The 27,068-nt window shown below is 37.4% G+C and overlaps 1 protein-coding gene across 1 annotated transcript; it reads left to right on the top strand.

Moving 5' to 3' along the window:
- On the top strand, window positions 1–26,864 carry C1H14orf132 (chromosome 1 C14orf132 homolog). Its single transcript, XM_032232349.1, has 2 exons — window positions 1–413; window positions 25,574–26,864. Exons 1-2 carry the CDS (start codon window positions 387–389, stop codon window positions 25,796–25,798), a joined length of 252 nt encoding a protein of 83 aa, XP_032088240.1. The 5' UTR covers window positions 1–386; the 3' UTR covers window positions 25,799–26,864.
- The last annotated feature ends 204 nt before the right edge of the window (window positions 26,865–27,068 follow it).

The raw sequence follows: 27,068 nt of genomic DNA on the forward strand, positions 1-27,068 counted from the left end.
ACTCTGAGCCTCCGCGGGGAGGGGCGTGACCAACTCGGGGCGCGCGGACAGGCAGGCAGGACTCCACGCGCGGCTTTTTCCCCTCGCCGAGACTGGAGCCTTGGCGTCGGTCCTGCGGGCGCTGGTGCCGTCGCCTGGCCAGCTTGCCGGCGGAACATGTTCCCAGAAAGCTGATTGCAGCCGGGCAGTCGCGACGGCACTGCCGCCGCCATCCCAGTGAGCTGGAATTGGTAACGCGCCCCAAGTTGGTCCTGCGGGAGGCCGCTCCCCAGCAATCCAGAGAGGCGTCCGGGCCGGGCGGCGGCGATAGCGGCCTCGCTGCCACCTTTACCCTCATCTCGACCACCACCAGTAGCAGCAGCAGCAGCTCTGACTCCCACAGCACCATGGACCTCTCCTTCATGGCCGCGCAGGTAATTGGACCCCCGTGGCGTGATTAGTGGCCTCCGTCGATCGGCCGAAGGGCGCTTCCTTGGGCTCGCTCTTCCTCCCGCCCTTCGTGGATGTTTGGCAGGGTAGCGAAAGAGGAGAGGAGCTGCCCGAGCTTTGACTCGATTCCAGGCGAGGATGCCTTCGGGTGGGAAAGAAAGCAAGCAATTGCACAAGGCTGGATGTTTCCGATGCCAGTGATGGCTTCTGCATATTTCAGACCCGGGGATTGTGTGTCCTTTTCTGGGGAAAACGGGGTCACGTAATTTTTTTTAAAAAAAAAACCTGTTAATTAAGTTATGTTAATTAAGTTAAATCACTGAATGTGGGAGGAGATGGTGGGGGGAACCAAATGACAGGTGGGTTTTGAATGAAAAATGTCCCTTTTAAAATACTTCGCCTAAAGAAGGGTATAAATGGATGTCTGTTTAGCTGGGCAAATAAATTACGCTGCTACTACTATACTATTGTTTGGTACCGCTGAAAGCCTGATAAATAAAGAGTACTTTGATTACCTTGGGTAGCATGGATAACTTGGATAGAGTGGCTTGAGTAACCTTTCGCAGGACAGATCATCTGGAAGAAAAGTCTACCTGGTCACTAATAGTTGACAACAATTTAATCAACAACACAATCAATCCACCTTTAGGGAGGGGGGAAATAATCCTAAACTTTCTAAATGTCTCTGTCACTAGAAATATGTAAATGTATATCAACATGTAGTGAATGTGAAATCCTGGCAGGTGTAGTCTGAATTCAGAGCGCTGACCATTTTTGAGAAGTAAAACTACTATCTTACTTCCCTGTCTTACACAAAAGAGTAAAGCATAAGTAAAGGATTAACGCTTAATTTTCTTAGGCGAAAGAGAAAAATAACCATATGTTAATTAATTATATATTTCACCAGATGGTCTGCTGGTTGACCTCAATGCCTACTGACTGAAGAATAATTTCCTATTCTAGTCTTCCAAATATGGTACATTTCAGGCATGCTGTGCTTGCTCTCCTATGATCACCATCTAGCATTTCCTTGCTACCCTCCAGAACGATTGCACTACAGCTCCATTTATTTTCCTAGCTAGAATGGCTGGAGGTTAACAAAGGCAGTAATAGTTCCATCCTATCTACAGGGCATCAGATTGAGAACAGACATGTTTGTTTCTTACCAAAGAAAGTTTGGTAAAGACCAAATAAATGAGTGTATGTGCCCTCTTGAAAAGGCCTTCTGTATACTTCCCAGTATCCTCTTTAGTTGAAGGAGAGGGAAAAATCCATTTAACAGCAACAAAAACAAAGATCTAATCAATTTTTGTTTTGTTCTGTTCCTTCCTACTCTGTTTCCAGGCAAAATGAGCCTTTAGAATTTATTTTAAAAATGTGTTTGAAAGCTTAATTGGGAGTTGCAGCAAACAGAAGTTGTGTAATTGGACATTTCAAGCAAGGTTTCTTTGTTTTTAAAAATAGGATAGTAGCAATAGGGCTGAAAATACTGCTGGTTGGATTATTTTTAGTTCGCAAAGCTTCAAATTTCTGCTGGGTGATTCCATGTTAATTCAAATTAGATTGCCTTACAGATGGATGTAATACGTTTCTTGTGATGAGACATCATGCTTGAAAAATGTATTAACTTGTTTTATTAAAAGTCATGAAAATGGCATCTACTTGAGCAGGCAGTTTTTTAATTAATATGTATAAATTTTACTAACAATGAGAGCAGAAAGGATTTTATCCAGAAGACAGTATGAATTTTGTCCTGAGATAAATGTCTTCACCATGAATGTTCATGTTTAAATATTTCAGTTTCTTTTCTATCATATACTCAAATATTGACATTTCCATTTTCAAATACTTTTATAGCTAGATCACTTTAAATAGTAATAAATAAGTATAAATTCTTTGTATTTTCTGAAAGCTATGTGACGCAGTCTTGAAATGTAACATGAATCTGACATGGCTTCTTCCTTTATTTTTTAATCGTTATTAAAATGTCATTTTTGTGTAAAAAGGATATGTTTAAAATCAAAAAGATTGATTTTAAAATTTGATACAAACTTGAACAGTTCTACTTTCAGATAACAATTATATGAAGTGAATTGACGAAATAAGAGTTAAGTTGGCATAACTTGATCATAGGTGTTATGTTGTTTCTGTCAAGGTATTTAACTGTGTTGAGTAAAATATTATACAGTAAACTATTTCCATTCAATGATCCTCTTTTTAAAATTCCATTTCACTCCCTGTTTAACAGCCAGTCAGAATTCCATAATTGTTGAGCAATCTTTGTTCTTATTAGTGACTATTAAAAGTTATGATGGATTTCTCTAGGATTATTTAGAACCCAGATTCAAAGTCTCCCCCCCCAAGTCATGTGACCACACATCAGACACTCAGCATCCAACCTCCATTTAAAGCTATTTACAATATTCCGTGGTCACATGACCATGTTTTACCACAATTTCACTGAAAACCAGCATTTTGTTTCCGTTTTCAGCTAAACGAGCCCAGAGCAAACTATTGATTCAGTTAATGATTGCCTTGTTTGCTTTCTAACCACTGTGTTTAATGATCACTGCAAAAATGGTCATAAAATCAGGTTGGTCACATGGATGATTAGATTTATGATCATCACAACTTACAACCGTAAAAGGCAAATTGTCATAACGTGACACCAGTATGTTGTTGGTTGTTTTCCCTATAGATTTTCTTTGTTCTCCTGCAAACCTTGAAATTTTATCAAATCAGCTAATAAATCTGTCTTACTTCTGGTAAAGTGTTTTAGCAACATAAACATTGTAAACTGAGAGTCAATGTGATGCATTAATTAAAATGTTAGAGTAGGATTGTGGTAAACCAAGTCTTAATCCACAGAAGATCAATGAGGGATTTTGGTCCAGTCACTTTTTCTCTGCCCAACCTACTTCCCAGGGTTGTTATAGAGAAAAATGGAAGAAAAGAGTATACCAATGTGGACTAGTGGTTAAGGCACAAGCTAGATATCAGGAAACTGAGTACTAGTCTCATTTTTGACATGGAAGCCAACTCTCTCTTAGCCCAACTTTCTCTTTTAGCCCAACTCTCCTAAAAGAGTTGTTGTTGGAAAAATAGGAGGCGGAAGGAGCATTATTTGTGTTTTCTACCTTGTTATTATAAAGTAATAACAATGGGATAAAAATCTAATAAATAAATAAGTGGGATATATTGTAAATTTAATAAGTAAACTCTTTAAAACTTATTCTCCTTTAGCAGTTTGCACATAAAATCCTTTTTGAATCTTGCAAGTAATTTAAATTGGTCTATTTAAATTAATCATTTATTCCAAGAAGATTTTGGGAGTCAGCATAGGATTTTGTTAGCATTATGTGTTTTGTTAAGTAATTTTCATTTTCTTTGTTGTTCATCATAATTTCTTCACCATTCTAAATCTACCAAGATTGGAGTGAATTATAAATTGTGTTGATCATAGCAATATATAGTTCTTATCACCAGTAAATCTTAGACTATAAGTTGAGACCATTATTGAGTTTCTTATAGTTTTGGTTATTTGGGAGGAATGGGGGAGAAAGAATACTATTCCTCTTTGACGTGAAAGCTTCTCTTTATTTCCAACCTGTGAATATTCTCAGTTATGTTGATTGCTTAGGAACAACATCGTTAGATATCTTGGACTTCAGTTTTGATTATCTCACATGTGCAATGGGAAGAGATCATGGAAAGCATCTGAAGAAGAGTGAGTTACTTTTCAAAGGCAATTTTGGGGTAGATGTGGCTTGCATGCAGTTTTAGTTAAGGAAGAACCCAGAGTGGCTGGAGCTGCATCATGTATTTTAGGGCAGGGTTTTTTTAACATGACACTTACTCTAGTGATTATAATAAGCTTTATCATGTTTTGTACTCCAAACCTACAGGAAATTTTGCAACTGATTTTGGGAGGAAAAATCCAGATTGAAGCATTCTTAATAGATTGTCCATCTTCCACTTAAAGGAATCCAGTGAGATGATCTCACCAATTCTTTTGCTGTCTGGTTCAATACTTTTTAGCTAATATTCAACTGGATGACTACCTCTTGAATAAAGGTTATCTTTCTTATGAAAGTAATCTACCATGTTTCCCCGAAATAAGCCAGGGTCTTACTTTCTTTTTACCTCAAAAATAAGCACTTGGCTTTATTTTTGGAGAGGTATTATTTTTGAGGTGCAGGAGGGATCAAGCATGGTCAACTCATGGCTGCTGCTGTGTTGCAATATTTTTGAGGAGGGCTTATTTTTTGGGGATGGCTTATTTTAGCGCATGCACTCAAAAGCCCAATTGGGCTTATTATTCAGGGAGGTCTTATTTTTAGGGAAACTGGGTAACATTTTCCCCTCCTCAGTAGAAGATTGAACATTATTCTGTACAGCCGAGGTCTAATGTTAAAAAACTAGTCTAAATGATTTCTTGTGTGTAATATAAATTTTTGTTATTCTCCCCCCCCCCCTTTTGTCTGTTTGCATGTGCATTCCATCTCTTTTTTCTTTTTTGCTTCTCTCTAATGTATATATTAAAACAATTAAACAAAAAATATAACCAGAAACAGCATTACTCTCAGGCAGAGGATTTATTGGTAATCCAGTTCAAAAGCTACTACATCACTTTGTCTTTACAATGCAAATCCATTAATCATATTTTAGCCTCGTGTTGCACAAATGTAGCCTGTGTATGATTTAGTGCGTGAATATTGAACCTAGAAAAGTAGATTGCTTAATCAGCCGAGAAACAAAGATTAATCATGCAGTGCAAATGTAGTTTGTATATTTTAATCAGGAACTTTCTGAAGAGGTTCCATGGCTAAGAATACTAAAAATTGGTTAATTGGTGTAGATATAATTTAAGATAGTGAAATACGTTGAAAAATACATTGAAAAACTTTTTCAATGGAGCTACTTTTCAATATGTCTAAGCCTTTATCCAAGCCATAGTCCCAATAAGGCACGCTGTAATGAAAATATATGCCCAATTGGAGGAAGCTCTTTATTTCTAATAAAGATTTTCTTACATAATGAAAATTATATCTCTACTGGATGAAACAAAAATAATTCAGTGATTTTCATAAAGAAAGTGAAGAGTTATGTAGATGTCATTGAAGAGAATATTATCTCTTTCGAAACAAGCATGCCAGCTGCAAGTAATAAGGCCTGACTTTTAAATTCTAGATGGCTTATTTCTCAGTAATTTATCTCTTGCAATTCTTTTTCGATATGCATCCTCCAATTAAAATTATAGAAGCTATTCAGATGAAATGTTGAATACTTGTCTAACTTATCATTGCTACATTGGCAAGATTCAGAGCCCTGTAAAAACTCTTTCTTAGATTGAAGTGAAATGCAATGCTGTGGAAAATTGGGATGAATGCATCAAGAAATTGATTGATGATAAAATGTGTTAGTACAGTTTGGTCTTCAGACGAAATGCTTCATGGCATGAAATACCTTCAGGAATAAGAAATCATATCACAACCTTTGATATGAAAAGATCTGTCTAAATACCTGTCAATGTTTATCTTGATTAATTATCAGTAGCCCTAAAAGAGGGAATTGTAGGTGCTACTAAAATGTAAAGTACTTTGGTGATACCGTGTTTCCCCGAAAATAAGACAGGGTCTTATTTTCTTTTGACCCCCAAAATAAGCGCTTGGCCTTATTTTTGGGGAGGTCTTATTATTTTTGAGATGCAGGAGGCGGCAAGCATGGTCACCTCAGGCTACTACTGTATTGCAATATTTTCAGAGAGGGCTTGGTTTGGGAGGAGGACTTATTTTAGTGCCTGCGCTCAAAAGCCTGATTGGGCTTATTATCTAGAGAGGTCTTATTTTCGGGGGAAACAAGGTAATAAATAGTAAAATTGTGCTTTAATAAAAATTAGACAGTTTATTTTTAATTAGTAAAACTGATGCTGTTTATCTAAACAGTCAGTGACCTCTTATATAAGAACATACAATAATCATACTCAAAGGATGTAGTGAAGCAAGTAGAAATAAAATGAAAAGAAATCTGGATTTCTGGCAGAGGTTATTCATGGCAGAAACAACATCAACTTGCATAGGTATCTGCATGCTTTAGTGATTTCCAATCTTTTCGGGATGTTAGACACATCTGGAATTTTGAGACTAACTTGCGAGTATAAATATAGCCTCTTTTTGCTATAAGAATATGTATTTTATACAATTAAGCTTTACTAAATTTCTTCCTTTTTTTCTATCTTTCTGATTTTATTCTTTTTAAGATTGTGCTGATCTTTTTTTTTTTATTGTTATTGCTTACAGTTCCAAAATGTCTGTCTGACATTTCTAGCTTGTTTATTGTGATGTCCCCTATATTGTCTTCTCTGTAGAACTGATTTCTATGGAAAACCATATCTAACAGGTTATTTGCGTTCTAGTAGATTTCTGATAACTTCAGGTTCTACTTTAAAGTCATGTTTGAAATATAGAAACACAGGTGCATGTTTATATTTCACATTTCTGAACCATCTCCCTAAAAAGAGTTCTCTATCTCATATTGTCTTCGATGTGTAATATTTTCTTATATGGCCATTTATCCTATCCATTTTTGTATGTTTATATCTGCTCCCATTTGGTTTTCCTAAGCCAGATGCTTCCAAACATCTATTCGCTTTCCCCAAAAATCCCCCTACACTGTTTCACATTTGAAATTGAAGTGTGCAAACTCTGGAAAACATTCCTTTAGTGTAAGCTTCTTTTTTCTCAGAATGGTCATTTAACGCCTGATAAATCTTAACCTATATTTCCTAAAACATCATTTTATCCACAGCCCCAAAATTTATCATCTTGTCTTGAAGTGAAACAGGTAACATTTTATAGAAAGTTAATTTGGAGATCCTATCTGTTAACTTACATTTGCCCCTCAGGACCATTCAGGAATGCTTATAATTTTGTGTCATTTATGCTGATATGCATCATGACTCCTGACTGCATTCCAACATTTTTTATGGAGACATGCGCTGTCCATTAGCTTCAATTCAACCAGGCCCTTTACCAAGCATTCAGTATTTAATCCATCCTATTTTTTCATGACATTTTTTAAGAATGTGTATGTATTTTTCATGTCTGTATATGCATACAAAATTGTGTTTATGTTCATCAAAGAACTGTGCCCAAATTTGGAAAGCTGTGAAATCAAAAGTTAAGCTGACAAAATATTAAAACAAATCTTGCCTTCATTTTAGAAAAAAAGTAAAACAAAAAAGGCACAAGGCATCTCACAACTTCTCAGGAATAGAGAAGACCACTGTTATTCCTCTGATTCAACCAGTCAAATTATCTTTGGTTGTATATTGGTGGCTTACAAGCTTATTTCTTCAAGGCAAGGCTGCAAGTCAAAGTAAATTAATTCATCCTTCATGCTTCACCTAATGGTGCATGTCAACTCTGCCATGTAAAGTGAATTATTGTTGGACATGTGTCCATTTTACATATCCTCTTTATTGCATTTGGTGGCACAGTGGTTAGAATGCAGTACCACAGGCGACTTCTGCTGTCTGCCAGCTGCCTGCAATTTGGCAGATCACATTTCACTGGCTTAAGGTTTACTCAGGCTTCCATTCTTCCGAGGTCAATAAAATAAGGACCTACAGTATATTGCTGGGGGCAACATGCTGACTCTGTAAACCATTATAGAGGGCTGTAAAACTGTATATGAGTCTTAGTGCTGTTTGAGTTCCTGATTTAAGAATGGCAACTTATATTTATAAGTAAACTAGACAACTTTGCCCTGGAAGATCATCATTAAATAGATATTTCCTTAAACTAAACAGAGAAACTATGAACTTTGAACTATGGTGCTGGAGAAGACTCCTGAGAGTCCCTTGAACTGCAAGGCGATCAAACCAGTCAGTCCTAGAAGAGACCCTGACTGGTCTTTAGAAGGCCAGATCCTGAAGATGAAACTCAAATACTTTGGCCACCTAATGAGAAGGAAGGACTCACTGGAGAAGAGCCTAATGTTGGGAACGATTAAGGGCAAAAGAAGAAGGGGACGGCAGAGAATGAGGTGGCTGGATGGAGTCACTGAAGCAGTTGGCTTGAGCTTAAATGGACTCCGGGGGATGGCAGAGGACAGGAAGGCCTGGAGGAATGTTGTCCATGGGGTCGCGATGGGTCGGACATAACTTCGTAATTAACAACAACAACAAACAGAGAAACAGAATGACCAAGGATGGGTGAAAAAGCAATTGAGAAAAAGCAACTACGATGACTTCCTGCCATCTTCCCCATTGAATTGTCTTGTATCTGGTAGGGAACTTCAGAAATCCCCTTCTGAGAAACATTGAAAATTAAGCTCAAGTGACCCCCCCCCCTCCCAACAGCAATGCAGCAGCACCAATAGCACTGAAGGAGCCACAATTTCCCCAAATTTCATTCCATTGGGAGTTATGGGTCCCAGATTTTGGTTACTTTCTCGCCTAATGATGTATTGTTTTCCCCAGTTAAGATCATGACAGCAAGTTTTAGTAGTATATAGGTAGTTGCAAATAACGTACATTTTGTCTTTGCAAATGTAACACAAATTCAGATTATATAGAATTGAATAAAAATTAAGCCTGTATTTCTTGCTTATAAGCACTGTCACTTTTATCTTTTGCAGAGCTCTAGTTGAAATTCAAGATTTCTGTAACCACCTTACCTTCTCAGTTGTTTTGTTGACAGGTTTATATCCTTTGGGGGTTAGTTCTGGAACCTTTTTAAAAATTATTGATAAATCAGTGATAATTTAATCAAATGATAGTACCTTTTCTCTGCATAGATGTTCAACTAATGGATGCTGTGTTGATTTTAATTTTGTAATTTTAAATGTTTTAAATGTTTTTATTGTTGTTTTATTTGCTGTGAGCCGCCCAGAGTCCCTAGGGAGTGGGCAGCATACAAATACCATTAAAGTTAAAAGTTAAAGTTAAACTTACTGTATATGCTTAATTTATTACCAATTAGGATTTATCAGGGTATTATTAGCTGCCCTTCTTCCTTCCTTTATATTATGTTGTTTTTCATTCCTAAGGGGGATTTCAATTCTGATTTTTATTAAGCATTTTATCCTGAGTTTTTGAGTGATAGGTGGATGTCATTATTTTCATCCCTACAAACCCATAGAAAATATATTTGATAACTGTCTGTAAACCTCTTTAGCTGTACTCTTGAAAAACCAATACATTTTTGTTAAAGCATAAATTGTGCTTCTCCTCTTTCCTAATAGGGATTGCTGTGTAGAAAAACTCATTTTGTGAATATCCCAACATTTGTCAACCAAACAATATCTTAGTATAGTGTTCAGATGTTTTTTTAAAGTGATATATCTACGTATGTTTTAGTGATTTTCTCTCTCAAACTCAGTGGTGCTGAGATGAATAATTCTAACATCAGTAGCATGTTTACTGGTGTAACTCTTATTTGTATGTATATCCTTTTACACCTTTTAATTTAGTTTCATTTAAACCTCCTAATGCTTTATTCATAGAACAGCAGTGCATTTTTAATTTTTGAGTATTTTAGAGATACACATTTTTCCTCCTCTTGACAGTTACAGTCATGGTGGCTCTTCTTTTGCTGGTGCTGCTGCAGAATGAGAATGTTATAATTTTCATTCAGAATACAACCAATGTACATAGGTGTTGACAAATACAACATGCTGTGCAATGAAAAAATACGTTAAGGTTTTTTATCTCTCTATACAGAATTATCAATAGATTGTAGCAGACAAATGTTTACATATACATACTTTGCATACATCTAAATATTTCATCTAGTCTTATCAGAGAAAAAAGTTTTCTTGCACAAGTAAAATAAAATCTCTAGTGAATTTATTTCTGTAGCAGTAAGTAATTTACTGAGTTGTTCCCATTTATGGTAATATTAGCATACTACTCTGCAAACCTCTCTTAAATCATTGATCACTTGGCTGAATACATGGAAAATTCAAATGGAGAAGGAACGGTGCCATACATAGACTAAATCTAACTTAAATACAGTTGCTATATTCATGTAATGCACATTACCCAACATTAGGCCATAGCATGTTGCCTTGATTCCACATAACTTGTATCCCACAATACCATAAACTAAACATTGATTATGTGTTATCAGATAATATCAATCTTAATTTTACCAATCTCAAAACTCTTGAACTTATCAAATAAATATACCTTGACATGTAGAGGTCAGTCTATGTGCCAGTAGTAAAGAATTACAATATAATAGTGTGTTCAAATCATCATACAACATAATTTCACATGGTACTGTAGTAATATTTAGAATCCTCCAAAGCAGATTGGAGCCCAACATGGAAAAGTTGCTTTTCAACCTGCTTTTAGAAAAGTCCAAGACACATCAACATTATTGCTGATGCTGACAGGATAACTTTCTATTACTAAAGACTCCAGAAAATATTCTGATCAGCCAAGAAAACCAGTAAACGGGTTGTTGAACAAATCAAAGTTGTCTCTTGTGAACTTTGACCAGGCTTAAATTATATTTTGGTTATATTATATATACTCCCTTCAGAAGTCTGTAATGGTGGGAAATATGGAAGGAGATATATATTTTAAAAAAAGACAAGCAGCAAAAGAATTCGATGGCTATACTCTTAGAAGACTTTGGTGGAGACCAATTGTTTTGGAGAAGGCCTGTCTATGTGGTTGATAAGAATCAACATTGATTTGATGGCACATAATCAGTCAAACACTGTATGCACTTTTTCTAGGTGATCACGTGAGTTCTACTCATTTCTAATTCTTAGAGAATCTATAATTTGCCCTTCCTTTGGAGGTAAATGGCACTGTCAAACTTTAATCATATTTATCAGTTTGATTATATACTCAGTTCAGTGCTGATGTAGCTTTGTGTAATATTTAAAATTGCTTTTCTCCTTGTAAAGGATTGATGAAAGGAGGCGTCCCCCATGTTTTCCCCCTGCTGTGGCACATGTAAAATGTGAATAATAAACCAGCAGGAGGAGCTCTGATCATGTCTTCTCAGAGCCTATGTAGGCACTGGTGTCAATGCCAGTGTCCCTCTGCAGAGGGAGTAGGAGCAGATATGATGGTAGCTGTTTTTATTCAGGCAAAAAGCTGCATACACTTAAACTACCTAGCCCTTGATTTGAAAACATTTGTGAATGATAAACTACTGAGGCATTTCTAAATTTTTCAAATGTGGAATCTGATTTATATCCAAAGCATTTATGCATAATAGTATTCCTGTAAGGAATCTATTTTATAGTTTATAGTTGACTGTTTAGTATAGTAACATAATAACAGAGCTCTCTGCTGTTGCTATTTTCTTTTTCCTATATTGGTGTCATATTTTTATTTCTAAATTAACAATGGCAGCTGTTGTAGTCTACAGTTTCTTTCCCCAAATGTACCAGTTGAAAGCAAGAAACAGCTGCAACAGAATTGGCAATATACAATATATAATTATGGTATTTTATTTGTAGACTTCGCAAGTTTTTAAAACTTGCAGTTTACAGTTTGATCTTAGACCTGTAAATTCATGAAAGAATCAGCCTCTAGATTTAACTACAGGTAGTCTTCAACTTACAACCATTCATTTAGTGACTGTTCAAAGTTACAATGGCACTGAAAAAAGTGACTTATGACTATGCTTTACATTTACGAATGTCGCAGCATGCCCATGGTCCTGATCAAAATTTAGATGCTCGGCAACTGACTCATATAATGATTACAGTGTCCTGGTCATGTGATCGATTTTTGTGACCTTCTGACACACATAGTCAATGGGGAAGCCAGCTTAACAACCATGTTAAACAACTGCAGTGATTCATATAACTGGCAGGAAAGGTCATAAAATGGGACAAAACTCACTTAACAAATGTCTCACTTAACAATATAAATTTTGGGCTCAATTGTGGTTGTAAGTCAAGGACTACCCAGTACAGCCTTTTGAAAATATTTGTATTTTTGCCTATAAATATACTAATAATTGGGAAAGAGAGGAATTCCATTATAATTAATGCTTGCTGAATGCAGTTATCTGACATGACCCATAAATCTGGAAATCATTATTATTCATGAAACATTATTAACATTTAAATTATATGGCTTCATTTATGTTTCTAATTTTTCTAAGTTGCCCAGTAATTGTAGTCTTTTTATAAATCGGGGAAGAGGAATTTGTAACATTCCAAATTCTTATATTTCTTTTTATTGGTTGAAGCTGATGATAATTGAAATCCAACAATATCTAGGGAGATAACCCACATAAGGGGAACCTAGAGCTAGATCCCCCACTCGTACACACACTAACACTGACTATAGCCCCAGAAAAAAAATCCAGTGTAGAAGAGTTCCTCTAACTTCCAAATTCCAAAGCCAGTCTAGAATGATAAAATGGTACTAAGCCATTGAGAAATCTAGAAAGACAAGGATGGATGTGCTGTCTCTATCTCAAGCCCTTTGGGGTCTAATGCTGTTTCCATACCATAACATGGCTTGAAACTTGACTGTAAAGAGTCCATATAATCAACTTCCTCTGGGGCCTCCAGAAGCTGTACATCTACCACCTTTTCCATACTTCTGTCTAAAAAGGGAAGGTAGGAAATGGAATAAAAGTTGTCTAGTAGCGATTAGCCCAAGGATGGCTTGTTAAAGAGGGGATGGACCACCATTTTCTTCCAAACAGGTGGAACCACCCCCTTCCATAGAGAAGCAGTCACTGCCACTTGGACTCAGTTACCTGCTACCTCTCAGCTATTCTTGACCAACCAGGAGAGATAGGGGTCAAAAATATAGGTGATGGAGCCAATTCCACCAGGATAGGGTGGTCCTTCGACTGGACCCTACTTTTCTTCCAAAAGTTAATTCCTCTTTCACAGGGTGCAAAGATCATTTTGCCTAACTTTTGTCTGTCCCCCTCTCATGCCCCAGGAGTGCCTCTGGCACAGTCTTGACGTCTGTTGCGCCCTGCGCATCTATCTTAGGCGCATATCAGGGGTGCACAGACCTGAGGCCCTCTTCATTTCCTTTCAGCCTGGCTCCTTGGGGGCCAGGATGTCTTCAGCCACAATTGGCAGGTAGTTGAGACAGGCTATTGTTACTGCCTATGAGGCAGCTGGTCAGACACATCCCTCGGGGATCATGACCCACTCCACACGGAGCGCCGCCACAACCACGGCGTGGGCCACCAGGGCCCCATTTGAAGACATTTGTAGGGCAGCCACCTGGTCGTCTCTGACTCTCATTATCCGGCACTATCGACTGGATGTGTTCGCATCTGCAGATGCGTCTTTTGGACGTAGGATTCTTCAGCAGGTGGCGACCGCCCCTCCCCCTGGGTCTTAAGTTCCCACCCTGGGACTGAGCTTGGGTATGTCCCATGTGTAATCCCTCCCTTGACTATATAGGAAAAAGAACATTGGTCCTTACCTGAATGTGGAGATGGAGGAGTTACAACCCGCCCTAGTTAGCTATAGAGTTAGCCAGGGGGAGGTCCTGTGGTCTGCTTATGTTTTGCAGGTGTCATTCTTCAACCTCGAGGAAACTGGGAGCCAATAGGGAATGGTGGAATATTTAAGAAAATTCCCTCAGTCTATGGACCAATCAGTCTGTGACTATACCCACATGTAACCCCTCCCTCTCCTCTGCAGAAAAGACACGTTCAGGTAAGGACGAACGTTCTTTCTCCTTAAGAAAGCCTAGGAAAGTTGCAGTGTTTTATTCTGTATTTCAAATGCAAGTGGAAGGTTAAGCCTTCTTCCTTAAGATCACAGGCGAGAAATCTGGGACACTTCAGCAAAGTTTGGAGCTGTGTGACGATCCACAGTATTTTGATTCCCCCAAGTGAAATGCGCCAGGGCATTTCTTGCATTGCAAAATAAACTAATGAGACATTTCCTTATGTAGGGTGCTCGCTGAAATCCTCCTCCCCCCCCCCATTAAAAAATTACATTAGGAATTTTGTGGGAATGTGAATTGACTTTCACTTTCTTTTGAAGCAGACGATAAATATTGTCATAGTTGATCTTCATGTTATTTGTTAGAAGAAATAGGTGGAACTCTATCAAAACTGATAAATACATAAGCAATTCACAATGCTGGGTAAGGGAGCTAGTGTCTCTCAACCTCAGCAGCTCACCAATCCAAACATCTTAAGGTTGTTTAGCAGCAAGCTTTAGTAGAGTATCTGTTGGGTTAGGAAAATCTAACTTCCTGAGGAATTCTAGGAGTTAGCTATCTACACATCTTTAATTGTTGAGGTTGAGAAACACTGGCCTATCTCAACAAAGTATAGTTCCAGTCAAGCTGACCCAGACTAACTTGAAGGACTGAAACTAATCTTGAAAGCCTAATATTTCTATTAAAACAGGCAAAGAATCTTACATTTGATTGTAAAGAGGGTATCTGACCCTCAAGACATTCAACAGAATACCTTGCTGCAGCATTATTTCAACTGGATTTTACAAATAACTAATTGGAAAATGCCATGATACAATTAATACAGCATTTAGGCAAAAATTGTCCCGGGTGTGATTTGATTTTGGCAGGTCAACTAGTAGAATTTCCTACAAAACATGTTACAGTGACTTTCGTTCTGAGTTTCTTGAAGGAAAGGGCAACCAAATGGAGTTGTGTCCATCACAAGCAGTGATTTAGTGCTGAAGCATTACTCTATTTCTACAAAAATTTAGAGCATTCTTTAAAAATTCTGCTAAAAGAACAATGGAAAACTGAAAGTTCTCCAGTGTGCTGACAGGAGAATCCAAGTATGGATTGACTTCTGTCTTTCTGCCCAGAGACTGAGTTGTCAAAGTTTAGCCACACCTCCTCTACTTGTCTGAGCCCAATTTTTTTGACTCCGTCTTATCCTAGAGAGACATGAAAAACTTTGGCTCTGGTCATCTGTTTGGACAGAAGGCTTATTCATCTTGAATTCTCTCATCAGTTCTATCCTGGAAGCCTGTCTTAGAAAAGGAGAAAAAAATCAAGCGGTGGTATAGCCACAATGCAGAGCTCAGCTTACGATCCCTTGCTGACATTGCGCCTAGGGACATCTAGCCACTGGTGAGTGTGCTGGTCCCGTCCCCCCCCGCCGGTCTGTCTGGCATGACTGCCACCACCCTGAACTGCTCCTGCTAGAGTTAACTGCTTCAGAGTCAATACCCGATTATTCAGGGCATACTCCACGGAGTGCTTTTGTCCAATTTCGCCAATGTAGAACACATGCTGTATGTCCATATCTGAGTACAGTATATAATTTTTGTCTAATTTCTTTGCCAATTGTAGCCATTCTGTTTTTCTGTATACTAGTTAGACTTTGGCTTCCTGGTGTGTTTAGATTTTCACATGAACACAATTTAAAGTTTTGGGATTTCCTTTTTGCTAAAGCATAAACATTGCTGCCTCCAACCATAAGCAGAATAACTTGCTTCCATGTTCTGTCAATTTCAGACTGATGTTAATCATAAAACTCATAAACCTCCTCTATGCATGAATGGTTGGAGTATAAATTAGATACTCGTCATATTAAAATCTAATTGATATTACTTGGTCATTGACTACATTGCACCAAGTAGTGTCCTTATTATATCTTTCCTTATTATGGAAACAACACTGTCCCTTCATTGTTGTTCATGTTCTAAGTAGTAAATAATATATTTTGACTGTAGGAGTCCAGTTCCTGTCCATTTTAATTTGCTAGTGCCTGTGTAAGTTATTCATTTCATCTTTCACTGTGTTGAGTTTTCCTATGTTTACGTTTCTCTGTCTTTGCAGTTTCAGATCTTATTTTCCTTCAAGGCAACATCTGGAAGTAGATGTCCCAAAGGTTTTAATCTAGTCATGTCATAACCACAATTACTACTCTGAAAGATTCTTAGCTTTTCCTCAGCATGTTAAGTGCCAGTTGACCCAAGGGGCCCATCATCCAGTTACACTGAATATCTATATGGTTTTCTTGTTAAAGTATCAGTGTGGTTTACCAAGTTCCTTTCTCCCACAGAGTATGAACTGATGCCTTTACCCTTGTCACTAAAGTGAACATTCGCTTACAGCATCTTCTTGTAATGTTTCCACCTAATATAGATGCCTGTTTGCTTTAGTTGGATAGCTGGCATACCTTCATGCTTTGGATGACCCTGCTGGGATTATGTATTCTTGGCATACACTCACAGGGTTCTTTAATTATCCCAGGAACAGGAACAGGCACAGGCACACACACACACACACACACACATCACAATGATGCAGAAAAGTGGGATTTGACGTGAATAGAATAGAATTCTTTTTTGGCCAAGTGTGATTGGACACACAAGGAATTTGTCTTTGGTGCATATGCATAAAAAGACAAGATACATTCATCAACAATCATAAGGTACAGCGCTTAATGATAGTTAATTATATTCAGTGGTGGGTTCCTACCGGTTCGGCCTACTTCAGCCAAACTGGTAGTAGTATGGCAGCCTAGGTCACTGGAACTGGTAGCAACCCAGGCTGCCATGCCCCCGAACCAGTTCCTTTGTCGTCATCGTCGCCATCTTGTTTTTTAGTTCTGTGCATGCGCAGAACAATTTTAATTGAACTATGCATGTGCACGAGAGAGCGAAACGGCAGTAAAGCCGGGCAGAACCCACTCCTGATTATATTGATCCTATTTTATGGATATGTTTTCATTCAAAGAGGCCCTGAGGTTTATGAAAAGTGCCGTGTGCAAAATGACAGTGAAATCTGATAGGTTCTCTTTTGAATGACTTGCTATTCCAAGAAATAATGTAACTGCAAGATCAGAACAAACATCCATCTAATATACCATCTTTTTTTTTTTTGCGACAATCCTAACCTGCCTATAGGTAGTCTTTTCATTTTATTTCTTCTTCTATAACCTGACACCCTCCAGATGTGTTAGACCTCATATTCCATGATTCCAAGACAGCATATCTGGAAATTATAAGAGTTGATGTCCACTATTTCTATAGAATAAACGGATAAGACATCTGGGCTATAATATTATGAGTAACAGCAATGGCATTTGTATTCTCTGTAAATTTATCTATTACCTACAGAAGACATCTAGGCTAATATCTGGTTTTTACAAATAATTTATAAATCTACACAATAACACAATATGGGAAATGGTTACTCAGTCTAGAAATGTGCATTTTTAACCCCCATTAAAATGTGAAAATGGTACATGAAGAAAAATAAAAGGAATTTCAAAATAAGGATATTACATATACTAATGCTTTTGAAAATAACATTTTAATTGCTAGCTGGTAAACTTCAGACTTCCAAGGTGGCATTATTCAAACTTTTATTATTTTGCACATCAGGCTCTGCAAATGTGTGATATATTGAAAATAACTACATGTCACACATTCTGAGTAGTTTTTTTTTCTTCCTTTCTCCAGGAGAAAGGAATTTGAATGCATGACTTTCTTCAAGATTGTATAGCAATAGCTTCACTATTTAAATAAGAATTGAAATACTATTCTATTATTATTGTAGATGCATCAATTTAACTGTTCTACTTTGAAGTACATTAAAATTTAGGAATACTGTGATCTAGCTTATGCAGACCAATCATGAATCAGTAAGGATGATTTGGGGAATCTAGTAGATAACGGTATATGGGAAGAAATAAGGTATGGGAGTTTGAATAATATAAAAATGTATCCAGATGCTACTATTTGCAGATATGTCTTCCTATAAATATAGATACGTTTTTTTTTCTCGAAATGTGTTCCAATTGTGGGGCCTTCATGTCCTACCCAGGATGTTTACTGTTTTCTTCCCCCATGTTATCCACCATTTCCCAGGATCCTCTGCTTTGCCCCTGTTCCTTCTTTTCCCAATATTTACCTCTGTCTTCTCTTCTTAAGTCTTTTGTCTCTACTCTCTGCCTTTGATCCCCTTCAACTGCGTCCTGCATTTTCCTCCTTCTCCATTGGCAGTTATAAATAAACTGCCTATAATTTAAATTAAGTTATCCCCCACTCTGAATACCAATACAATGCTGGTGTAAGAGGAACCCTCCTGCCAAATGGTATCAAAGGTCTAGTTTGTCCTACCTCTTGTTGCCTGCAAAGCCTAACCATGTCTGTCTGTTTCCACACCCAGAACATTATAATTTTTGTGATTTTGGATCCACAGGACTTTTCCTCCATAGTCTGCCATACTCTCAGTCAAACCCATATAAGCCTTTAGTTAGTATTACAGTTTATATTAAATTATCTAAATCAGTCTTTTCCATTCCACGTCACTTTCATTCTTCTACTATAATTCCCTTCATCAATGGTCAGAATGATGACTTATAACCATCTCTACATTAATATTTTGGAAGAATTTCTTATTCCTCTTGTGTCTATCCTGCATTTTTGTTCCATATTAATCTCTACCTATATACCTATTTTTATCTTCACTAACTTTATTTAACAATTATTAAAAACTTGATTCTTGCCCTCTAGAAAGTCTTCTTCCTGAATTAGATAACTCCTTAGCTCATTTTGGCTTTCCTATCCAAGAGGCAATTGAAATGCTGCTTTGCCATCTTTTTAATATAAAGTATCAGCTTTTGATATCCAGCTATTGTTTATCTTCTTCCCAAAGTAACCCTGTGGCTAGCAGTGTTTATAGCCTCGTGACCCTTAAAGATATTAAACTCCCCAAAATACTTGCCAGCAGATGGTGAAGATTTCTGAGAATTATACTCCCATACCTCTGAAGGTTGCCAGATTCATGTCATGGGCTTAACTTTTGTTTATCCTATACTTTCAGAAGTGGAGAAAATAATAAGGTAATGTAAATGTACTGTCACACTTTTGTTTTGCATCAACTTTAGAAAAGAATTGCATATGAAACAACCGTAAACTCTTTGATAAGCAGCTTTCCAAATTTTGGGGATCTTTAAAGTTAATTAAGGTTTTCCTAGAGAGAATTTAATAGTTTGATGCATAAAGCTTGCAAATATATTTACACAATCACATAGTTCAAGATATTGGGAAAAATAACCATCCTGTGGCCATTAGATGGTTGATTGTGTCCATTGGAGATATTTTAAGAGTTCCTTCCATGCTTGGTTCCAACACTAAAGGACATTTCATCCATCTTAATTCACCAATCAAAAATGGCAGGAAACGTAACCAGGCTTCTGGCAAAGACTAGTGTGCCTCTATTTGAATCCTGGTAGTGATAATTGGAATAAACAGATTAATTAAATTGCAGTCTACTTCACAATTAACTGGGAAGAAGTCCAATTGAAATAAGTGGGATTTATTTCTGAGTAAGCATCTGTACAACTGTACCATAGTATAAAATGTACAAAACATATAGAACTACATTTTATTTGTTTATTAATGTTTATTAATATTGATACATCACAAAAGTCTTTCTTTTTCCTTGAGAATAGTCTTTCTCTGTTGAGACTTCGCTAAACACCTTAAAGAGAGATATCAGAACTTTCATTTAAGATTTCTTCCCCCCGACCCCCCCTTTCAGAGAGGAGTGATTGAAGAGAAAGGGATTATAAGAGAATAAGCTGGCACACAGTGGGAAATACATGTTAAAAGGAATGTGGTAGCTTGGAAGCCCTAAGTACACTCAGTCTGGGAGCTTCAAGAACCCTGATATATTCCCCATTGTGAGCCTGCTTATAATCTTTTCCTCTCCAATGACTGTAAATACAAACAATAATTAATTTCTAGTTATTCCAGTGCTGGAATAAACATTACCAAGGGTGGGAGTGTGGGGAAAAAGGAAAGCCAAAATAAATAAGACGCACCTAGCTTTTGGGGAGGAAAATAACGGGGGAGGGGAATCTGCCTCCCAGTATCCATCTGGTATTCATCTGGCCTGTTTGCCACTGGCATGGCCCGTTTGGCATGGCCTGTTTGCTGACGTCTGTTCACCTTTGCCTCTGCCACCCCTAATTCGCCACTGCCCATTCACCACAGCTCATTCACCACCGCCCATTCGTCTCTGCTACCATGGCCCGTTCACCACTGTGGTCCATTCTAGAACAACTGATTGGCGCCGCACCAGGCCCCCTCCCCTGCTGCAATATGTGGAGTATAATACGCACAGACATTTCCACCCACATTTGGAGGAGGAGTGCATCTTATACCCCCAAAAATACCGTAAATGAGAAATACCTGTACTTAGATTTTGATGGTATATAGTTGGATGCTGTCAGCTTACTGGCATTAGCCTCTTCCCCAATTTTATTTTTTCCTGGCTTCAGGCTAAAGCCTCCAGGGTATAAATCTCTTTGCCGTTAGGAGTAGGAGTGACACTAGTTGGAAATCCTTTGGGAAGAAGCGTAGAATATTCACCATCATTGTTGTATGTTTGAAAGTACAAGGTTGGTGAAAGCTACACCTCCTATAAACATAGTGTGTGTTTGTGATTATGTGATTATACACACACAGACACACACACAAACAGAAGTGGCTGCTTTCTATAATTCAAAGGCTACACTAAGAAGAATTGCTTTTATAGATACTGAGTACTCCCGAAAAGCCATTCTATCCATTATTTAGTAAGAATAAACTGGCCCATTTTAAACTTCTTTCTTCATTTAAATTTCTTGGCAAAGTTTCCTTGTCCTTTTCCATACCCCCGATGCATCATCTTTAAAATCTAATCTATGTTTGTTTTGACTGTAAAAATCATCAGGACTGGATTTCCAAAAATGAATGCTAGGTGATTAGATTGTTTGCTTTCTGCACATTTATTATGGAGAGTTCTTTTGGTAGTATAGCAGTTCCTATCAATTTTTCAGCTGTCAAAGACATATGGGACCTTTCTAAGTAAAGCTTTAGTTGGAAAGTGAAAATATACTTGATTTAATCCCTTTCTGCTTGCATGAGAGTTGTTTAACCTTTGGAAAGGCTAGAAATATTTTCATGATGGATAAAGCATTTTTACAGAAGAAAAAGATAATTTAAAAGTCAAGAAGCTTCCTTGCGTATCAGGTCACGCTATTACCTACGCAGTCTAATTTCTCTAACTGACAGCAGTATCTTAGACAAGACTTTTTTTAACCAGAATTACCAGAAATTGAACTGGGACTTCATCATGAGTTATGTTTTAGTTTCATTTATATTTGATTACTCTCCACTTGATGTTGCCAGATTTAAAGTCTAAGGAACTATAATTCAGATTTCTCTGCAATTCTGCCTGCCCCCACCAAAATAATAATAATAATAATAATTGTCTCCAAGTATTTTGACGTATCTACAATACTCATCTAATATCACCCAGCCTGGTACTATATAGTCTAGCACATTCAAATATCACCAGACTAGGGAATCCTGTATTTCATTAAAAATCTCCCTCCTCCATTTTTTTCTTTTTCTTTTGTAAAGTTTTATTCAATTCTGATCTCTTGGGATTTCTGGTCCTATAAAGCAGTGTTCCCCAACCCCCGGTCCACGGACCGGTGCCGGGCCGTGGAGTACCTGGCACCGGGCCGCGCAGCGGCCGGGGGCCATGATCGCTGCAGCGGCTGGGGGCCATGATCGCTGCAGCAGCCGGGGGACATGATCGCTGCAGCAGCCGGGGGACATGATCGCTGCAGCGCAAAGGCTCCTGGGCCGTGCGCAAAAGCTCCTGGGCCGTGCGCAAAGGCTCCAGGGAAGAGAGCCCCGCGCTGGTACGCACGTGATATATAAACAATCAATGTGTCGTCGCGAACAATGCCCCCCCACCCCTGCGCGCGCTCAGCGGGCCACGGTAAAATTATCAAAGGCTGACTGGTCCGCGGCGATAAAAAGGTTGGGGACCACTGCTATAAAGGATATAACAAGTCTACCCAGACCTATTAAAATGCCATGTTTTTGAGGTGTAAAAAAATCAGACTAAGATAATTTACTTAAGAATTATTTCCATCATTAATTATAACATATAAGCTGTACAATTCAATTGAAAAACAAATGTAAAACATGTAGGGGGGGGGGGTAAAAATAAAAAACAATAATTTGAGGTTATAAGAATGCTTTACATCTCACTTGAATTATACAGGTAGTCCTTGATTTATAACCACAATTGAGCCCTGAATTTCTGCGAGAATTTAAGCGAGACATTTGTTAAGTGAGTTTTGCCCCATTTTATGACCTTTCTTGTCACAGTTGTTAAGTGAATCTGGCTTCCCCATTGACCTTGCTTGTCAGAAGGTTGCCGGAGGGGATCACATGACCTTCGGGCACTGCAATCATTGTAAATATGAACCAGTTGCCAAGCTCCTGAATTTTGACCATATGATCACAGGAATGCTCCAATGGTCGTGTGAAAAACTCTCATAAGTCACTATGTTCAGTGCCATTCTAACTTCAAACAACTAACATTCTAACTTCAAACAACCACTAAACGAACTATTGTAAGTCGAGGATTACTTGTACCTAGAAGCCTTGTGGGATCCAGAACAGCTTCTGGAGTAGAAGTATAACATGAACTTAGTAATGCCAAAAATTGCCCACACTTTTGCATTCAGAACCAGCTGCAGTTTTTGAATGTCCCATTTCCAGATCACATCACAACAGCCCCAGGACAAAATTCAGATTTAATTTGCGACTACCAACGTACATCAAGCCTCAATGACTTGGGATGGGTCCATCATTACCATGGAGGTCACAAATTCCTGAGCTACCTTGGACTCAACCCATATTCCTTCATTTCTCCAACTTTGGCATTCCAATCATGATTTTTTGTGTCCTTTCATGTAGCAATGTTTACAGTTATCTGCTAATTTTTTCACTACATCTGTATAGGAGCATACAATTGTACACTGTTGATATTAATCAAATGTCTATCAATGCTGACAAATAGGTTTCTGTAGTTTATAGATTTATAGCTAAACTCACACCAATTTCATAATTTCACATGGATCACTGATTTTCACATTCCATTCCATATTTTCATTTAGTGTGCCAATCCACTTAATTTCAAGTAGTTGGTACTCACCGAAAGTCTTTGATCTTCACTGTCATTCAGAATACAGAATATTCTGTATTGAAAATCAGAATACAAGTCCAGAGGTGTTTAAGAAAGTGACATATGTATTGGTCAAATATCCATTAAGGCTTCGCAGTGATTGAAGGCACATTGTAAATCCCCTAGTTCCCAAACTTTAACTTGCAACAGAACACAAGAAGCTCGGTTTCTATAGTCTCCTTCCAAGAGTGCAATTTAGTAATCCCAAAGATCTTTCTTTGCCTCCAGAGGGACTTTTGTCAACCAGAGAGTAGCTCCTGGCTTCAATTCCACCACAATCTTGTCCCTACTCACAAAGTACTCAGTGTTGCTTAATCCACCATCACCAGCAGTGTTGCTTAATCCACCACCTCATCTGGAAGTTTATTACTTTAATAATACTGGTCCCAATGCTTTTCAACCTGGGATCATATCATTTGACACTCAAACTTGTTTAAATGTTTCTGCTAAACCCATATTGCTTTTGTGCCATTAATAGAAACATGATTTTTTTGTTGCCTTATTTCAGGTTTAATGCTAGGGATTGCATCTCTTAGGAAATCCTAATGTGTACAAAGCCTCACATTTTCTTTCCCCATTATGGATTACCCTTAATTTCTACTCTGCTGTTTCTATTTTATCACTAGAGGAAATCCGATGAGATGTTTCCACATCCACCAGTAGAGTTCTTAAGGTCTTAAGGAGCCACTGAAGTATCCAACAATATCAAGGTGGTGATCTTCTAGGAGGAAGATGCAAATAATCTAGCCTTTAAAGCTATGATATAGCCAGAAATCATGTTAGAAACATTTGCTATATATTTTAAAATTTCAGGAATGCTATTTTTCTCATTAAACAAATGAAAAAAGTTATACGAAATGAAGATAATGGATTGAACATAATCTGTATAAAATGAAAGTCTTTCTAAAATGCTAATTTCATGGAGGTTGAAAATGAGACAAGAAGTTGGGAAGGTTTTATAACAATTACTTAATAAAAAGAAGAATGGAAAGCACAATTGTAGGTTTCTTGTCAATTTATTTCTTTTTTCTGTGTTTCTTATTTTCTATCTTTGGTCTTGTTTATTTTCTATATTTTATTATATTGAAAGTTTCTAATAAAAGTTAAAAATGCTCATTGCACATCTTGATTTAAAGCCATTTTCATTTTTGAACCATACTTTCATTTGAAGAATTGATATCTATGTGGATGCTATTTTCCTTCGCCTTCCTAATAGCACTTGGACAATACTAACAAAAGCTTGAAATCTTTGACTAGTATTTATCATGAACTGCTTGCAAATGAGGAGATCCCAAAGCAATGGTTTTAGAGTTGACAACATTTTCCTATTTATTTACACAATGCAGGTTGGTGGTGGTGGTGGTGGTGGTGGAAGAGTGAAGAGAGAATAGAATCAATAACCAGGAAAGAAAAAAAATGAGCCTTTGAAAGATTAAAATAAATTGGCTTAAGTTGCCTATTCAAAACCCCTTTCCTACTTCTAATCAACACTCCAAGTAGGGTTTTCCTTCAAAAATTGTTTTTCAAACATGAAAACTTTAAACTCTCGGAATTCCCCGCCAGCTGGCTTGGATGACATTCTAAACATAATTTATTTGATTCAGATAATAGGGTAAACTATGTTTATTCTAGTCTGGTAGGGGAAGTGACTCCATTAGGGGGAGAAGGTGTGGAATGCCTAAATCATATCCGACTCCTCTAACTGTGTTGCCTAACTGCAGCCCATCAACTCCAATAAAAGTATTGGGTGTTCTGAAGCATCCATAGCAAGGATGCTATGTGTTATTTTGGAGGGCTGTTTAGTCATATTCTACTTGTAAGAGCATTTTATTTTCATCACCCACTGTTTGACACCTCCGTTAATCCTTCATGCTTTTCATGGAAGAGTAGAGCTCGTGAAATTTTGATATCCTTTGAAAGGAGATGTTGCTGTAACTTGAATGCAAAACATATTTATTTCATGCAGTACATCTGCTTAGACAAAACTTATTTTTAAAAACAGGTAACCTTATCTAAAGCATAGTCTGCAGCTTTGCTGACTAGTGGAGTTTAGCTACTTTTTTGTATGCAATATGTATCTATATAGTTATCTTCCATTAACATTAACTTTATGTTATGTGAACATTAACTTTTATGTTTTAAATTTGTCTTCTGCAGCTTCCAGTTATGGGAGGAGTGTTTATGGACTCGTCCAATGAAGAATTTAGCACAGAATATTCTTTGTTTAATTCATCTGCCAATGACTACACTACTGCCTCAGTGCCAAATCAGCCAGAAGAGACAGCTCGTTCTTCAAATGATGCCATTTTGTTATGGATTGCAATTATAGCCACAATTGGAAACATTGTAGTTGTTGGAGTTGTGTATGCATTTACATTCTGAGAAGTAAAGAAGACAACTCCAGGAGACACGTACGAACAGATGTACGTGTATGTATGTAACATTATGTGCACATATCTATGTAAAATGTAAATCTTTATACATATTGGTAGGTAGATGTAATTTCTTATCTAAGGTCCCAATTAACAGCAAGTGGCAAACAAAATCACCAAAGTACCCTTTACAAAAAAGATTTTTGTCTATTATGTGGAGATGAAACATAATTTACATCATAGCCAATTAAATATGGATCTAACATGAAAGGTCAATGTATATAAATGGAAAAGCAGATTTGTTCATCAAGGGCTCTTTTGTGAATCTATAGGGTATCTAACCTTTGGATTAAACATTGGATACCTTTTTTTTCCAGGGTTGTTTTTTTTGTTATTGTTGTAAGCCCCCCACCCCCCAGTTGTTACATTCTGCGGCAGATGCCAGTGTAATTCTATTGCTCTAAAGACACAGAGCAAATGAAATTTCAATTCGTGTTGAAGTCTGCTAGGGAAAATGGTCAGGGTGTTTACTGTTAAGTAGTGCAGAGGCTCGCAAGTGAAATGTACATTATTCACAAAAATTTCACAGATGGATAAATTCCTATTGTAGGACAGATTTAATTTTTCAAAGCTTTCTCTCTGGGAGAAAAAAAATTGCGAGGAGTCCTAAAAATATCCACATGTCTGAATTTGAAAACAGCCCTAGGAGTTAGAAGTCCTCATTTGGGGAGACTGATTGGACAGGGTGGATTTAGAATCTTTCCTTTTGAGAGTGTTATAGTTTTCATGAATTTTAACTATCCAATTGGAATAGGCTTGGAGGGCTTGAGAAAATAAATTTAGAGGCAGCCAATTGCAACTCCAAAAATTATCTCACCTCGAGTTTATGGTGCAAATTATGGTGCACCAATCTTTCTCAAAACCAAGAACCTTATTGGAAGTATTCTATAACTGTATGCCATAAAATCTGTTCTCCTTTTGCCAATTTTATGGAGATGTATTTTAAAATGGCTATTTTTGATCTTTTTCAGATATTTTTTAATCACACATATTTATGTGTAATTTGGTTGGTTGGTTTCCTTTATAACATAATGGATCTTTTTTGTTTAATTCATTTATAATCTTTTTTCCTCCAGAAATTTAAGGAAACTCCTTTTCCAAGTTTTTACTACAATTATAGCCCTGAGAAATAGGTTAACTAAGAACTTTTAACTTGGAGTGCTAAGAAATACTATCTTAAGGCTATTGAAGAAGGACTTGAACCTGGTCCTAATCCAATA

The sequence above is a fragment of the Thamnophis elegans genome, chromosome 1, assembly GCF_009769535.1.
Source record: "Thamnophis elegans isolate rThaEle1 chromosome 1, rThaEle1.pri, whole genome shotgun sequence".
Lineage (NCBI taxonomy): Eukaryota > Metazoa > Chordata > Lepidosauria > Squamata > Colubridae > Thamnophis > Thamnophis elegans.

What these genes read in the sequence shown, in the direction of transcription:
- C1H14orf132 (XM_032232349.1), top strand. Translation starts at nt 387, where the DNA reads ATGGACCTCTCCTTCATGGCCGCGCAG. An exon ending in TCTCCTTCATGGCCGCGCAG is followed by an intron (nt 414 to 25,573) that starts GTAATTGGACCC and finishes TGTCTTCTGCAG; the next exon opens with CTTCCAGTTATGGGAGGAGT.